Genomic DNA, 18,102 nt, shown 5'->3' with positions numbered 1-18,102 from the left:
GTCTTTTCTTTATTATCAAAGCCATATATATATTCATCATCCTGCTAATATAATACCATTAGTTTCATGCTTTTGTTTTCATTGCTTGGGAATTCATACTTGTGTAGAGAATATGCCCAAAATCAAAAGTCTGTGTGAGAAATTTAAAATGACAGCTCATGTATTACGCATGTTATATGCTTGCATTACATTAGAATAGGTGACACGGGAGAAAAAGTAAAATTTCATTTTATCATGTTAATCGAACCAGTACCTTCAGAAAAAATAAGTACAATTAGAACATTTGGGGTGCTTATAGAGAATTCTAATTATTAATGCAGCTGAAAAATAGTGGGGTAAAAAAGAGTGTATTTATAAATATGCAAAATTAGCAGTATTTATTTATTTATTTTATTTTTACTTTTAACATGCCCATTTGAATATTTTGTAAAGCTTGAAAAATTGTTATAAATATGGAACAAAATATAATTCATAACTCACTTCTTGAATATTGTTATGCTGTTATATCTTGTAGAGCTTGAGTAAATAGTTGAAGTTTGGCAAGGATATACCATTATTTTGCTTGTAGAAATTTAATGTATATGTTGTTACAACTTAAGGACTTGACCAAATTAAGTTTTAGAATTTACAATTCAACTCTTGAACTTTTATTTCTTCTAATTAAAATTTAAATTTACTTTAAAAAATATTTTTTCTTCCAATTAAGCTTTCAATAAATTCAAATAAATCTTGTAGAACTCCAATTGAGTATTTAAATATCTAATTTTAAATTTATCTTTTTAAATTAAATTTTATCTGCCAATAAAGCTTTCATTTGTTGAAAATACATAGTCAAATTTTCTAATCTTGTATATTTTAATCTTTCTCAACTGGTCTTTGACAATTTCCAAGGCATTCTAGTGTGTTTTTTTCATTAATATAATTTTTATTTTCTTCAAATATTTTTTATTTTCTAGTTTTTTTGTCAATGCAATGGCTTAAAAATGGATAACAACATAAACATATAAAAAAAAAGTATAGAAGAATAAGAATAACATCTTGAAAAAAGTAAATACATGCAAAATAATTTAATACATGCCTTTATTAAAAAAAGCTAAACAAATAAAATAAAAAATTACAAAGAAGGGATATTAAATAAAACATAAAATTAAATAAAAAAAAGAGTATCAATCAATTGAAAACCAAAACTAGAATATAGTTTAGGCATAACAAGGGTATTTTGAAAAAAAAAGAAGAAAAACAAGCGATTCAAGTTTAGCCCCAATCAAGTTTAATAAGTTAATTTTATTTTAATTATATAATAAAAATTAAAAAAATATAATTAAAAAAATATTTTTTTTAAATACCACGATAAGTTGAGAAAAAAATAAAAATATGAAATTGAATAAAAAATTATAAAAATATTAGCTCAAGTCAACTTAGGTTACGCAACAGACATATAACTTAAATAATAAGAAGTTTTCACACCCCAGATCACGAGACCATAATGATTTAGCAGAAAAAAAAACTAAAAAAAACCATAAAATTAATATTTTTTAAAATAATTAATTTAAAATAAAAAAATAAAAAAACATAAAAAATTATTGGCTCAAAATAAATTTTTAAGCCTATGAATAGGATTATTAGACCGAAACATCACACAGGAAAAATATATAGAGCCTAATCATGATGAGGCGAAAATTAAAAATAAAAATAAATTAAAAGTTAAATTGAAAAGAAAAATAACTATAAAAAAAATTAAAAAAATAAGTATTAAATTTGAAAAATAATATATAATAAACTTAGATTGAATAATAAAATTATTAAATTAATAATTTTTTTATAAAAAATAAAAATAAAATAAATAATGACTAAATTAAAAAAATAATATATGTTAAATTGAATTTGAATGACTAAATTAAAATAAAAAATATCTTTATAAAAAATTTAAATTTAAATAAATAAATAAATATTAAATATTATATTATTGCTTTGTAAACTTGAAATCATTGTATACATTGAAATAATTATATCAAGTCTTCAATTAGAATTAAAAAATGATAAATTTTTTATAAAAAAATAATCAAATTATTTTTTTATAAAAAATAAAAAATAAATTATAACCGGTTTAAATTAATTAATTTTGATTTAATTATTTTAAAGTAAAAACTAGACTAAAGTTTTTATAAGCTTGGCTTGTGTTTTTCGATTTAATTTTGATTTAATTTTTTTAATTTAAAATTTTTAAAATTAAAACTGAACCGTATGAGTTTTTTAAAAATTTCAATCGATTTAATAAATTTTTTTTCATGATTTTGTTTTGCAGTTTTTTTTTAAAAATGTTTTCCCACCGCTATTTGAATAACTCGAAAGTTAACTAGCGAATAATTTTACTGCGAAACCTAGAACATATATCGAAGTCCTGCTATTCATTAATTACTAATTTACTATCAATTAAATAAAATGAAAACGTATAGTCGAAGCCATATTGACACCAACAAAAAGCAAAAGCCCTCACTGCTTCTCCCGCAAAACCCTAACACCAAAAAGCTAATCAATGGAATTCGACGAGATTGAGTATCTGGAGAAAACAGTAGACGAAGCGGAAGATCGAGACGATACGAGGAAGAAGAACAGCAGTAGTAGCAAAAAGAGAAACGGAACCGAGAGAAGTTACAGGAAGCGAGACGTCGGTGATGAAGATATCGACAACGACGAGGACCGAAATGCAAACAAATTGCTAGCTGAGGACGAGAATGGTCGCGATCGCCACCACCGTAGAGACCGAGATTTAGATAGAGATAGAAGTAGCAGACAGAAAGATAGAGAGAGAGAGAGGAGAGAGAAAGAGAAGGAGAGAGAGAGGAGAGAGAGGGTGAGAGAGAGGAGAGATAAAGATAAGGAGAAGGAGATAGAGAGGAGAGAGAAGGAGAGGGAGAGGGAAAGGAGAGAGAGGGGGGGAGAGGAGGGGAGAGAGAGGAGAGAGCGCAGCAGGAGCAGGTCGAGGAGGTATGAAAGTGATAATCGTGAGAGGGGGAGAGAGAGAGAGATTGACACGAGAGAAAGCAGGTGATGATTTTTTTCTTTTCTTTTTCCTTTTTAATTTTCTTTATAGCTTAGATTATGGGATTCGATGCTGTTATTTTTAATTTTTTATCGTATGGTTCTAGGAGTTGATTAATGTTTTGTCCTCTAGAAACTGAATTTTGATATCCAACGGGAGAGGCAAATGGTTTATGACAAGGCTTTGGTTTTGAGATGGATTGTTAATAGATGTTATTGTCCCCTGTAAACCCAAGGCGGGATGGATGCTTTCTCGAGGTTTTTGATGAGGAATCTGCTGCTTCCTATGAGATTTCTTTTCTTCTTCCTTTGCATTCCATGTGAAAGGGGTGTGAATTGAATTTGGAATATTTTATCACATGGATTAAGAACTGAGGTTCTAAATTTTTTATTGAAGCTTTGTTCCAAATTTGACCAAAGTTTTGTTTGATTTTGTTTGCATGGAGTTTAGTTGTTACTTTGTGATGAATGATCTTTTTGTTTGTCTGTAAGTATGCCTTGGTAACCTTTAAAGACAGTAAGATGTTTAATCTAATGACTTTGACAAAAAATTGAAATACATATGCTATATCAAATGAAATAAGAACTGGGGTTTTTAAATTTTAATTGAAGCTTTGTTCCAAATTTGAATCAAGTTTTGTTTGATTTTGTTTACATGGAAATTTGTTGTTGCTTTGTGTTGAATGATCTTGCTGTAAGTATATTAGTATTTAACTATCCTTGTTAGAAATAATATTGAAAAAAGACTAGCATTTTGGTGTCACTATAGCTCGTCCTCTATGAAATTACTATGGAATTGGCTTGAAATTTGTATTTTTTTCTGACATCATAGCACTGATTTTTCTTTTCAGTTATAAGAATGTCGATGCCTGTTTATTAATCTCATGAATTTTCATCTTTTATAAAAATTGAAACTTTGAAAGTGTTTCGGGTGCCAGGAGATTTAAAGAAAAGAAAGAAGTGGTGGAGCCTGAAGCTGATCCAGAAAGGGACCAAAGAACTGTTTTTGTGTACCAGGTTCATGGTTTGCTCTGCTATTTTATGATTATTAGTCATGGAATCATAGATATATTGTGGTTCCATTGTTTTCTCACATTGTTGCTGTTCTGTTCCCATGGATTTTTGTGATGACAGATGCCTTTGAAGGCGACAGAGAGAGATGTGTATGAATTCTTCTCGAAAGCAGGCAAGGTTAGTGGCATTTTTTTTTATATGTATAACACAAGAATAGTTGTATATTTCTGGATTTTATAAAATCTGTACGTAACCTCATTGTGGTCTTTTCAAGTTTAGTTATTGACTTTTTTTTTGGATTAAATTTCACAACCCATCCTATGTTTTGGATCTAGTTTTTCTTTGCCTCCTATACTTTGAATAATTTTACATTCTATCCTTGACTCTGTTAGGTAGCCTGTTAATTTTTTTCTAATTACCCTGATTGCCAGTTTTTATAACAGCTAGGCATTTTATCAGGTCTCTCTCTCTCTCTCTCCACGCGCGCGCACACACACACACACACACACACACACCCCTTAATGAACATATTTCTATCTCTCATTTCTCTTTTCCTTCAATTTAAAAAACTCACAAGTTCATCTGTTGATTACCAATAAACAATATTCCTTTGGTAGGGACAAACACAAAAACAGTAAGCCCAATTTTAGCATGTAAGTTGATTATTCTTGTTAATTCCTTTCTCTCTTTCCACTTAAAGTCTTGAAATTGGATTCTATTTGGTTTGTTGGTTTTGACTGTTGATATTTCTATCTCGCCTTTTTTTTTCTGTATCGATTTTACAAAACACAATCAATATATTTTTTGTACAAATGGATCATAACATGAACGAGTTATCTAGCAACACAATATTTGAGTTTTAAAAGCCAACCATGGATTAATTTGAACAGGTTGTCATATAGTAGTACTTGGAGGGCCAACTTAAACAAATTTTCAATGATTCAGCACATCAAGATTTAAGCACACTTGCATCCTTAGGTGCCTTTTATACTCTCATCAATGCTATGAGCTTGCTCATTAAAGAGTAGCTTGAGGAAAATGCTCCTAATGAATATATTGTCCAAATCAATTCCAAAAAAAAAACCCACAAGATATATTTTCCCAAACTATATTATGAGTTTCCAAACCCTGATTGCATTTGCTTTTGGTGGTGGTAATAACACAATATACTCCAAAAACATCCTGGTTAATTTAATATAATTTGCTAAAATTTAAACTTTTTAACACTTGACTAACAGCCCTTGGATGCAAAGTGCAATTAAATTGAAATTACAGGATGACAAATGCAAAGTTCCTAAATAACAGATAGTACAGTGAAACTGCCTTCAAAACACAGGATGATTTGTGAAATTAACTCCTTTTTTTTCCTTCCTGTGTATGAAAATTATATGGATTTGTTGCCTGATAAACTGCTGAGAAGAATAGGAATGTATGTTAATGAAATGCCTTTGCGTTTTTCAGCTTCAGTTACAAGTAGTGTAATGACTTTCTTGTCTCATCTAGATGTGGGATGAGTTAAAAGGTGTGCATGCATGAAGTGAATTATCTTGGTATTAAGGGGTGGTGTTGTCCCATATGCTTGTGTGTTTTTGGAAATTCAAACAAGATGCTCCAGATACCATCATAATTGTAGAACTATGTTTTTCTGTCAGCGATTCATAATTCAAATGAATGCAGAACTTCGCGTGCAACTTATTCCTCTTTCATTTCAGCAACTTCTTCCTCAGTTGCCGGAGCCTTGATTTCTTAGCCACTATTTTTTCTCTATCAAACTCAAACACCAACAACTAGATTACCTCGTAGGATACAAAAGTAGTTTACATGATTAGACTAATCTTAGTAATGCAAATGCCTTCTGATAGGTGTTTTGTTATGTAGTTTGAATTTCTGAAATTTCTTTGCACACTGCAATTTTTTGCTCTGTTTTAAAATTTGATTTGAAATTAGTTTTCCTTGATTTTTCAGGTCAGGGATGTTCGATTGATAATGGACAGAAATTCAAGGCGGTCAAAAGGAGTTGGGTATGTGTGCCTTTCTGTTTAAACGTCAAGATGCTTATGCACTTCTTCTAAAGTAACTGTTAGCATATTTATTCCAAGAATCAAGTTTAACTGTATTCTTAAATGCAATAGCAATGCGATAATGATGAGGGATGATGGGAATACCTTGCACTCATGTTTAATCAATTCATTCAGCGCTCTCAAGGTAGATGACATAAACCTAATTTTTTTTTATTCCAATTTTCTTCTTCTGAATATTTTCTAAGTAAAGAGACCTGATAATGAACGATGTATAATTAGTCCTGGATTTCAATAGTGGTGCTCCCATTCTGGTTTAATGTTGATCCTTTATGTCTGGATAGTTTGGTTTTGGCAGCCATCTTTCTTAAGAAATTATGTTAACAAAAACTTGGTTTTTTTAAAAACATCTAAATTCTTTATTGATGAGCCATTGGTTGGAGCATTGATTGATTTGTTTATGATTTTGGGGTTTTTGTGCACAAACATGTATCAAAGTGGAGACCACTGCAAGCTTTTTTTTTTTTTTTTCATTCAATGTCATCTCCTCTCTCCTTGATCCTCATGATACACAATGTGTTCTGGTTTTGTATATTTATTCTGATGAGTTGACATTTTATTTCATGGGACATCAGATTCACTGAAAGAAACTCAGCTTGAGCTCTCTGCGTGCAGTTTTTGTTTTCCTTCATCTATGTGCTGTGTGCTTTGTTCGTTTGATTTCTTCTTCCATTTCGTTTGTTCTGACTAGTTATCTGCCCTGGTGTAACTGCAGGTATGTTGAATTCTATGATGCAATGTCTGTGCCAATGGCAATAACTCTTTCAGGTCAACTGCTTCTTGGACAACCTGTAATGGTTAAGCCTTCTGAGGCTGAAAAGAACCTCGTTCAGCCTAGTGCTTCAGGCGGTGGCACAGGTGGTGTTGCTGGACCATTTGGAGCAGTTGACAGAAAACTATATGTTGGGAATTTGCATTTTAACATGACAGAAATGCAGCTTAGACAGGTAATATGATTGGAGAGTTCATTTGGTTTATTGTTCATTATGACAAACAAGTTCACTTTTATTTTTGTAATAATCAATTTTGTTTATTAACTAGGATAAGCTGTAACATAATAATTATGCAGAGGCGCATTTATGCCCAATAAATCAGAGAAATTGCCATTCCACCGCAACAATTTAAATGAAAATTAATTTTTTGGCATCACTTTCTCTGAACTACACAAATAATCATTTAATATCAGAAGTAACTTTCTTAGTTTTCCTTCAAATCAACCACTAAACTTTGGGCACATTGACTTTATCTTTCCACTGTTCTTAAATATCTGTTCTGAATTGCATCATTGGTGTTTGCAAGTTTTTAGCTAAGCTAGTGCTAAATTGGAAAAGGAAGTTTAGGATGCCTGTAGAAGAAATTTGAGAAGCTTTTGGTGAACGACCTCTCGCTGTATAGACTTGGACTCACTACAGATTCATGAACTCTAGGAGGATCATTACTGATGCTGCTGAAGGAAGCGTTACTTGTTACCAGCCCTTGTTGTTGAATTAACAGTCAATGACTCCCTTAGCTTTTATGGTTTGTTTTGCATGAATTTTGAAGTGCACAGGTCTTGTATTATGCCTAGTTAGTTTCCTGGACACAGATGGAGTTTTTTTTTTTTTAATTGTTAGACAACTAGTACTTCCAATTATTAAACCGTCCTCTTTCTTTCACAAATTTGATCCAGCTACATAACATAATGTTTTACTTTTGTGTTACTCAGCTTTTTGAACCATTTGGTATTGTGGAGCTTGTGCAACTGCCTCTTGACCTTGAGACAGGACAATGCAAAGGTTTCGGATTTGTTCAAGTCGGTGATGACTTCTTGTTGATTGCAATATATATTTGAACTATTTAATCATTCACATTTGTTGATTGATTAATTCATCCACTCTCCTACAGTTTACTCAACTTGAAGATGCTAAGGCTGCACAAAATGCTTTGAATGGAAAACTGGAGATTGCGGGTCGAACTATTAAGGTATGCCTAAGTTTTTGTAGCTCATACTAGGTTTCTCTTCATATGTTTTATATATAACAGTGGTTGTTGTCAGTCAACTATTTGTCTTTGCTGCCTTAACTATAAATGAGTTTGACAGTGTTGGGGTCTGTAATGAATTGTTTGTGTAAGTATAGGTTTCATCTGTTACAGAACATGGCGGACAGCAAGACAGTGGAGTGAAATCTGCTGACTTTGACGATGATGATGGGGGTGGATTGGTGAGTTAAATGTTGCCATCTATTGTATGAGTGAGCTTGAACTTGCATGATCATTGACAAAGAATGACTTTATTTATTTATTCTTAGGGGGTGGGGAGGGGGTTGTAATCCCCTATTATTTATCAAGGATGATGGTTTACATTAAGTTTTTGAATTTACAATCCTGTAAATCAAATAATGAAAAAAAATGCACATGAAAATTATAGAGTAAATTACCCAGAATAATTTTCGACAAGGCCATGGGATTTTTTTTTTTGGGGGGGGGGGGGTAGGGCAAGAGAAACGAAGTATTGTGAAAGAAGGGAATAGGAAAAGGCCAAAAGACCTGGTTTTACTAATGGAACTGTTGAAACTGTTTTTCACTTTAGTATGGTACACTTTGTTGTTATGATATTATGACTAAAGCTGGCACAGCATGATACTATTAGGATGGTGATTAGTTTAAAACCTTTTTCATGGAACCAAAGTTCTGTGATGTGGACAACTAAGGAAGCCAAAATTTTCTTTTCATAGACAATGAGTATTTCTGTAATTTCTTGAAATTCTGGAAAGTTGTCAGAGATTTTCTATTTGATATTTTATTGGTCCTGATTAATTAGCTTATTAGTTTTTTCCCATTCTACATAGACTTATTATTTTCTTAGGAATCCAAGTCTTTATTGGATTTGAACTACTAGAACTCTATAAATAAGCACGTAGTCTTTCAATATTTTAATGGAGTGTATGGATAAAATTCTAGCAATTTGATTTTGATTGGGTGACTCAATCTCTTCTAGGCGTGAAGCGTCAGTTTTTCTATCCTCTAGGTGTGACTCCTAGAGGCCCTATTAGTGTCACTCTAATAGTTTGTACAATTCCCAGCAGAAATCCACTTCAATACATCTCTAAACAGCCTCCAAAAGTCAGATCCAGAACAGCTCCTAAGCTGTCCTGCATCAGGATGTTTTCTGTAACCTTTTGCGGTTTTTGCATCTATTGAAGATGTGTAAGATAAATGGGAAAGAGCAGGTGTATATATGTACAGTTAGTGATGTACTAACATGGAGATGAATCAAATTTGGTCACTATTGTGCTGGATGTTGAGACAGACTGTTAAACTTGCCTTACTGTCATGCAATCCTGTTATCTTGTAAGCATCGACATTTACAGATTGCATCTTGCTGTTTTGTTACCACTACTTAATGAATGTGATGGCTTCCACAGGACTGTAACCCCTGCAATAAAATATCTCGGCTGTTTTAATGTTTTTCCTAATCATCATCATTTTACAATCACATACTATATGTGTGTACATTAAATTTAACAACTATAACATCTTGAGTGGTTAGGTTTTCAGGTCTCCATGTTTTTCTTTTCCCAAAATGGAACTAACTTGTTAGTAACTTTACTGATTATTCTATTATCTGAATGAGGTATAGATTTTCATGAACTCAATGGTGTTCATTGATTGCTTTAGGGTGATTTTTTTTTGAAATATGTAGATCAGAGAGACTTTGCTAAAATTGGTTAAAAATTCATGTCCTCTGTGGTCGTGATAGTTATATAACATAGACAGAATGCTAGCAACCTTATATGAGTATGATTTAAATCATGCTAGGTTTCTCATTTTATGCACAAGGATGTGAGATAATTTGTAATCCAAGTGGGTGTTTGTTTTGCATAAAATATTTTATAAGAAAATGTTTTCTTGATTTTTCTGTGTTTTCATAAAATATTTCAAAGCCAACCTATAGTTTATTTGTCAGCTCATGAAATTCCATAAGATAATTTAAGGACAATAATCAGATCACAATATTATCAACTTATTTCAGTCACCATCAATACCCCAGTCCACCACTCCCATCATCATCATTATTCCACTACTATATTGTTGCACCATACTTACCAAACATCATAAATTTGTTTGGTGTAAAGGGCTTTATGGTAAAACATTTTACATTTTTTATGCAAAACAAATGCCCGGAGTTAATGCTTTTATTTTCCAGGTTCCCCATCCGAAACTGTCAAATGAATTCTGAATTGACAGAATGAGAAAACTTGTAATAGTAACTGGAGACTCTGGTTTGTACAACAATTTTAAGACACTAAGGTTAATCAAATATGCCAATGCCAATTTGAAAATTTTACTTGCTGGAAATTTTATTTTTTGTGCAACAAAGTTTGATGATTCAGTTATTGTTTTGCTGAGGTTGAAGTTCTTGATGTTATGATTTGAGGGTATGAGGACTAACTTACATAGGAAAGATTGTCAATAGTTGCACTGTTTCTTTTTCTGGCATTTTTAATTTCTCCAAAATTCAGCTGATGAAATGAATTCACTTTTCCCATTCAGGCTTTGAATGCTCAATCAAGAGCATTGCTTATGCAGAAGCTGGATCGGACTGGCACTGCCACAAGGTTTGTCTATCTTGTTTAATTTTGTTTTTTCTATTTAAATATCAGTTCCATAGCCTTATCTAGTTCTGTTTCCAGTATTGCAGGCTCTCTTGGAGTACCTTTGCTAAATGGATCAGCCCCAAATCAACAAGCCATTAGCTTGCCTGTCAATGGGCAAACTAATATTGGAGCAGCAGCATTTCCGGCACTAGTTTTACCTTCCCCTGCTTATGAATCTATTGGGAAACCCAGCGAGTGTCTATTGCTGAAGAATATGTTTGATCCAGCCACTGAGGTTGTGTTTTATTTTTTTTTGTCAGTTCTCCATTGAGCAGTACTGATTCTCATAAAAATGCTGCAGACGGAACCAGATTTTGATTTGGATATTAAAGAGGATGTAGAAGAAGAATGTTCAAGATACGGTCAGGTGAAACATATTTGGGTGGACAAGTAAGTGTACAACACATTGCACTTTATCTGCATTGTTTTTTATAGGTGCTCTGATGGAGAACGAATGGAAGATTTCAACATGTTTGTTTTAGGAAAATTAGATATTTTATTTTATTGCTTTTGTTTTTCATTCACAAGGTCTTGTTATTTTAGGTTATTATGACATCTGGTGGATTAACTTTAATTAAGAGTTTTATTTTGTTTAGAACCATATTCTTTTTGCTTCTTTGTTTTAGGGTTTCATTAGAGTTTCGGTGCCTATATGAGTGTGCTGATATACTTATTGAATGATTATTGTCCTGCGTCTGGTTACTCTTGATTTCCTGTAAAATTCTGGTGACATGGAACTTTCGTTGAGATCTTGTACATGCATCATCACTCACTCTCTCCACCAGAACTCTAATTGCAAGCACTACCAATGGAGTGTATTGCTTACTCAAAGTCACAACCAATTGAGATTACTGAACTTGACTGCTTCTTAAGCTATTTTTAAGGAAAAAAGGAGAGTGAATATCGGCCTTCCAATGGTATCACATTGTCATGTTGTCTACATGTACCCAATCCACTACCCTTTTAGAATTCCATATTTATGGGAATTCTATTTTAAATTGAACCGTGTTGTCTACATGTACCCAATCCAGTACCCTTTTAGAATGCCATATTTATTGGAATTCTATTTTAAATTGAACCGTGTGTCTGCAATCTTTGTACACAGTTTTAGGCTTGCAACTACAGGGTGCTGGTTTGAGTTGAGATGGCCGTACGTTTCCATTCTTAACTGTTTATTTGACCTGCAGGAATAGTGCTGGGCATGTGTATCTACATTTTGACAGCATGGAAGCAGCAGCAAGAGCTCAGCGTGCAATGCATATGAGATGGTTTGCACAAAGGTCAATTTTAGCAGTTTTCATGGTAATAATTTTCAACAATGCACGATTCGTCTGATTGTCTCTTGTATTCTAGTGACTCTTTAATCAAGATAAAAGATTTTGAAAATACATCATATTCATCTGGGACATCAGCCCAGGCTGAGAGGTTTTGAAAAACCTGCTTTGAATAGAACTTCCAGGTTCCCAGTTTACCCCTGTACTGGCACTGAGATTTTATCTTTGAGCTCTGTAGGCTTCAACTTTTGGTCTGGGTAATAAGTCCTTCAACAAGGCTGCTCGAATGCTGTTTTCAACTTCTTGTTGTCCTGGGCATATGCGTTTCCATAGCAAGAGCAAATTTGCTGAGTATGCCCAAGGTTGCTTTACAGGCAACTTTGCAATACAAATAGAATTCTAAACTGTTCCATTAAGTTTTAAGGAACATCCTTTTCTTCTCCGGAGTGAGAAGTGGTTTTCTTTCCTCTGGAATAACTTCACTGTAGGCCGTGATAAGAGAAATTACAGTGGGTAGAACGTGTTGGCTTTTCATTTTTTTCTGCTGGCCCCCATTATTCATGGTTTGCAGCAACATGTTCTTTTCTTGTACTTGGAAGAAGAATGGAATGCTTAACTGATACTCTTTTAACTTACAAGGAAGTTGGCTTTCTTCTTCCGAGCAGCAAGGGGTTTGCTGCCCTAAGAAATTGCAGAAACCACCAAAGCAACTGTTATCTTTTCATCTTTCCCTGTGTGCCCTCGCTGTTTTTTGTATGCAGCATCATGTCTTTCCATTTTCTCAAAGAATTTGTACGTGTCTGCAGCCAACCCATGAATATGAAGCAAGATTCCAAAATGGAGCTTGAAGGGACAGGTCAGGATTCTTGTAACAGCATTCAGCTTAGTTGTCTTGATATTCTTCTTTCCTGGGATGACAATTTATGCACCCTCATTTTTTGTATACAAAGCTCACATGATATTTGTAAACCCTCCTGTCTGTCTTCCCAAGTTTTCTGACGAAAGAGCAAAATTGATTCTTTACCTGTCTGTCTTCCCGAGTTTTCTTACAAGAAGAGCAAAATTGATTTAATATGCAACTGAAGCATCTCTATCAAATGTAAAGATGCAATGCAGAATTATGCATATTCTTGAGAAATTTTATGGTGTTTGGGTGATATCCTTTTAATTATTCTCTTTGGTTCACTTTGAAGAAAGATATAGATATAAACATAAAAAAAAAATTAGGCAGAGATTTTTTTGTCATTTTTGTTAGTTATGAATTTTATAATACTTTTTCTCCTCTTCTTCAAAGTGAATATCATCATATAATTAATAGAATATCATTAATTAGTTATTTTTTGTGCATTATAAAATTTAATTTTCCGCTCTAACTAAAGCGGCCTGAGGCTCCATTGGAAATGGATAGAACACATGCTTGACACGTCATCATTATATTAGAAAACTACAATACCTTGTGTCCCCAAGTTTTTAATTTTGCTAGAGGCTACTTTAAAAGCATGTTGTGGTTTGAAAACGAAGGGGGTTTCTATATATTATTAAAATGATGCGTCTGTGTTTTATGACTTAGTCAACTTTTTAATAGATTTTGAACTTAATAATCTCATAAAAAAAATATAGATATATATCGAACAATTTTAAGAAATTACAAATCATTTAATATAAATAAATATATTTATTAAATTATTTTTAGCATGTTATAAATCTCATTGATTAGTTTGCATCATGATTATTAGATAACAAGACTTGATCCAGTTTGACAGGTACTCGGGACCTTGTTGATATAAGGGTTTGATTTTTTTAAGGTTTTGATTATTTTAGTAATGTGATTCTGGTTGGTTTGGTTGTGTTTTAAAGTGTTTTTTAATTTAAAAATATATTAAAATAATATTTATTTTTAAAAACTTATTTTTAATATTAATATATTAAAATGATATAAAAATATTAATTTAAAATAAAAATAAAAATAAAAATTTTAAATTTTTTTCAAAAATTTTTTTCAATATCTATAGACTAATTTTAGCAGCTTGTGGCAATTCAGGTTTCGGGTGATCCGTTGGATCAACCTGACAAAGACCTTTTGATCTTTATTTTTATATATAAATAAAAAAATAAATTTAAAATATTGGTGGAATAAATTGTTTTGGGTGATTGTTCCCAAAAACAAAGCAAATTAACGTACAAATGTTTTTCTTGGGCGGGTGCTTTTCTTTCTTTTCCCCTGTCAAGCTAAAAAATTGATGTAAAACATTAGTATTTAGGCTTGCATATTTAATTTTTTTGGATGGGTGCTTCCTAAAACAAAGCATCTAAAATGGAGTGGTTTTATTTCAAGAGTCAAGAACAAATTACTATTAAAAATAAATAATTAGTTAGGAGTGTCGTTGCGATTGTTTTATAAATAATTTTTTATAGTTGAAATATATTAAAATGATTCAAATTATAAAAATAAATAAATTCTTTATCTAAATAGTAGGCATTGCCTCTGGGCTCATCATTTTCATTTTGTTAGTTATTAACTTGTATTAAAGTTTATTATATATATTCTAAAAGAAAAATTTTGTTTTCATGTAGGATTATAAACTTATTAGTAGAAAAAATATATTTTTTTAATATAAGTAAAAAAAAAATTTTGATTAAAATATTTTAATTTAAAAGAAAAGTATATTACCTTTCTAATGCGATATAAAAAAAAATTAAAAAAAAATTTAAAATTTTATTGTTTATTATATATATAGCATGTATTTATATAAAATTATTTTTTAATTTTTTTATATGATATATTAAAAATTCAAAAAAAAATTAATTTATCCGAGTTGGCTCGGTTTATAAATTAAGTTTGATAACTATTGATTATATTTGAAAAATACTATTTATCTACTTTGATAATTTATAAACATAACCTAATAAATAATTATCAAATATTTCTTTTCACCTTGTAGCACAACATCGTAGTTATAGCTTAAAAATACCAAACCAATCCTAAGAAATTGTGTTTTGTTGTACATTCTTTGCTTTGAAATAATAAAAAAAAATCACTATAAATGGAAATCATATTTTTATTTTAAAATAAAATAAGAAACCCAGCTTTTATCCAAAAGCACTGTTATTGGAGTTTTTATATTAAAAACAGCTTCTCTGTTATTGTTTTTATTTTAAAAAAAATCTACATTCGATGCCAATGTTTAATACGATTTTAATTGAAAATCTTGTTATATATATATATATAAAAAAAAACTTGATCTTAATGAAATGATATGTTTGTATATATCACCACTCTTAGTTTTTTAAAAACAATATACACAAATGTTGATACTGAGAGTTTTTTTTTCTGGAAAACAATTATTTTTTTATTATTATTTTCTAGTTTTTATTTTCCATTCAAAGGCAATAGTTTTATTATTTCAATTTATTTTTTTAGTATTGGTAGAGTTTTTGGTGTTTTTCCATATAAATCGTTATTATTTTGTCTTGACAAGTGGATATATGAATTGATAAAATGATAAAAAATCTTTTTATTATTATAATATTTTTAGTGTACGAGGTTTAACAAACCTTACATGACCCAAGTCATATTTAAATTTAATTTTAAAATGTTTGTTGATCAATTTTACGGGATTGGGTATATCTATAAAACCGTATATCAAAACAAGCTGAAATTTTACAGAGAGATACTACACACATATAAATATATTTTGGTAAACTTTTAGGTCAAATAAAATTCAGTAACATATTATTTAAGAGAATCAAAGTTACTAAATAGATATTGTCAAATCTTCCAGACTAGACATTTGTGTATTGTTTGAGACATATATGGAGCTATATATGACATTTTGCTATCAAGTTCAGTTGAAAATTAGATATTTCAAGCTTTCCAGCCATATATGGCAGGTACAGTAATTTATTTAGACAATAAAGAACAACGTGTTCGAAGTTAAGATTGAAAATCTGCTAAAAATATGTGAAAAAATAGAGACTCGAGCTATGGAGAGAAATTTTAACATGAAGACTTTATTTTCATTATCATATTTTATTTATTTATTTAATGTTAAATAATTATTTTTAATTTGAGTTTGTTATGACCCCTTAGACATTGTTTAATGATTTTATTTTATTATTGGATTTATGTTAGCTGATAACTAGTTTAGACTTATTAGCTTGCAAATCAGAATATATCTATTAAGGTTAGTTAGAAGAGAATATATTATGTTTTTTTAGCTATAAAATTCAGCAGTAAGTTAGGGAATAAATGTGAGTTTTTCTTTGGTTTGTTTCTAACAAAACAACTTTTCTTTACGATAATAAAGATCATACACTAACTTATTGAAAATTAACTAGTTTCATAGAATTACTCACATATTTAGAATTCTTAGATATAAAATTATTTTTGGGTCAAAATCTTTTCTAATACCTCTAATTTTTTATTTTTGGGGTTGTTAACTACTTCGTTGGGGGTTACTTAACTATGTGATTAAGAGATACGCATCAAAACCCTTATCATTTACTCCCATTTGCATTAGTTGGCATTAAAACCTAACAATTTATTGTAGTTTTGGTTAGAGATTGCAAAGGAGATATATTAGAGCTTAACGGTTTTTAGTTATTAGTTGTTGCATACTGTGAACAATCACAGCTTGAAGAAATTGCAAAACAGATTATGCTTGTCTATAAGAAGACAAGGTGGTTCTCCATCATGAAAAAGACATCAAAGAACCAGTGTGTTGTTCATGTTTGCATTATAGGATGACTCATGCAAAAATATCTAGGATCATAATAAAGTGGATCGCACGTAGAAAGATATTTATGGTGAATAATATTCAGCGACTAAGATCTGAATTGTAGTTTTAAAATCCAACTTAATACAAAGTTCAAGTAGTGAATAAGAGTGTCAACCTTGATTTTTTCTTTTAAAATAAGGGTCAACAGGTTGATAGTTAAGTTTTGACTAGATTAGGTCAGAGTTGACCATGTTATTAGGTTAAATTAAAATGAATATTTAATTTGTTAATTTTTTTTTCTTTTTTAATTCTTTTTCAACACATATCGTTTTATTTCTTGGATTTACTTATCAGGGCGGGTTAGGTAATGGTTTGAAGTCGATAATAAGTTGCTCAGAGATATTGATACAATATTTTTTTTAGAAAAATAAATATTTTTTCTAGTTAATTTAAGTTTTTTTCTATTTGCTATTGTCATGTTTTTTGCTTTTTTTCCTGTTTAAAATAATTATTTTTTCCCATTTAAAGAAATAAATAAATAGTTTTTTTCCATGCAGTATTATTAGAGTTTTTATTTTTTTTCTATATAAATAATTATATAAAGGATTGTAAATTGTAATAATACTTTAACAAATGAAAATAAATATTTTTACATCACATCACATGTCATGTGAGTTTAAAAAATTATAAATAATTTAGTGCAAATGAAATATACTTGTTGAAGCATTTTTAATATATCACAGCTTAAAATATTTATACGCACAATACACAACAATAAAGTATTAAATACTATTTTCACCTCACAACACAGATTTATACACGTAAATTGATTCGAAAATATCTCTAACCAAATACGAGCGAAATAATCTTAATTTACACGTAAATCGATCCGGATTAATCTCGAAGCCGTCAAAATAAAGAAAATACGAGTGAATAAAATGTTATAAATTTAGCCCAAAAGAAACGTTATCAAGTACCAAGAAACCACAAACCTAAACGTTAAAAGAGAAACCGCAAAATTGGGATGGGGTGCGCATCACACTACACGGCGCATGTTAGTGAAAGTCCCCTCTATGTCCCCGGATCCTTCCGTTTCCACTTCTTTATCTCCGAAAACCTAATGAACCCCCAAGCCCTCTCTCTCTCTCTCGAACACGCGTGTGTGCAATATATAGATCCAAGAGGTCTTTTGACTCTATTCTCTCAATCGGACTTTTCCAGTTCTCGGTCGTTCTCTGCCTCTGCTTTCGCGATCAAAAATAGCGCTGTTTCGATCTTTTTCTCGTGAAAATTTAAGGTAATTCCTGTTATTTTTTCTTGTCGATTTCTGTTTTTTTTT

The 18,102-nt window shown here is 30.8% G+C and overlaps 1 protein-coding gene across 2 annotated transcripts; it reads left to right on the top strand.

The window, feature by feature from the left end:
• Window positions 1-2,431: 2,431 nt before the first annotated feature.
• On the top strand, window positions 2,432-13,216 carry LOC105118115 (RNA-binding protein 39-like). 2 transcript variants are annotated; one of them, XM_011015980.1, is made up of 13 exons: window positions 2,432-3,048; window positions 3,981-4,059; window positions 4,177-4,233; window positions 6,022-6,077; window positions 6,850-7,081; window positions 7,840-7,926; window positions 8,019-8,096; window positions 8,252-8,335; window positions 10,668-10,732; window positions 10,808-11,006; window positions 11,073-11,161; window positions 11,959-12,073; window positions 12,852-13,216. In XM_011015980.1, exons 1-13 carry the CDS (start codon window positions 2,537-2,539, stop codon window positions 12,891-12,893), a joined length of 1,695 nt encoding a protein of 564 aa, XP_011014282.1. In that variant the 5' UTR covers window positions 2,432-2,536; the 3' UTR covers window positions 12,894-13,216. The 2 variants fall into 2 exon arrangements, with proteins under 2 accessions (XP_011014282.1, XP_011014283.1); XM_011015981.1 differs by lacking the exon at window positions 2,432-3,048 and adding an exon at window positions 3,094-3,406.
• The last annotated feature ends 4,886 nt before the right edge of the window (window positions 13,217-18,102 follow it).

This window comes from Populus euphratica, unplaced genomic scaffold (genome assembly GCF_000495115.2).
Source record: "Populus euphratica unplaced genomic scaffold, PopEup_1.0 scaffold1760.1, whole genome shotgun sequence".
Taxonomy (NCBI): Eukaryota; Viridiplantae; Streptophyta; class Magnoliopsida; order Malpighiales; family Salicaceae; genus Populus; species Populus euphratica.
The sequence above is the reverse complement of the archived record's forward strand: the minus strand, read 5'-3'. Positions and strand labels throughout refer to the sequence as shown.

What these genes read in the sequence shown, in the direction of transcription:
- LOC105118115 (XM_011015980.1), top strand. Translation starts at nt 2,537, where the DNA reads ATGGAATTCGACGAGATTGAGTATCTGGAGAAAACAGTAGACGAAGCG. An exon ending in TCTTCTCGAAAGCAGGCAAG is followed by an intron (nt 4,234 to 6,021) that starts GTTAGTGGCATT and finishes TTGATTTTTCAG; the next exon opens with GTCAGGGATGTTCGATTGAT. An exon ending in TGTTTGATCCAGCCACTGAG is followed by an intron (nt 11,007 to 11,072) that starts GTTGTGTTTTAT and finishes AAAATGCTGCAG; the next exon opens with ACGGAACCAGATTTTGATTT.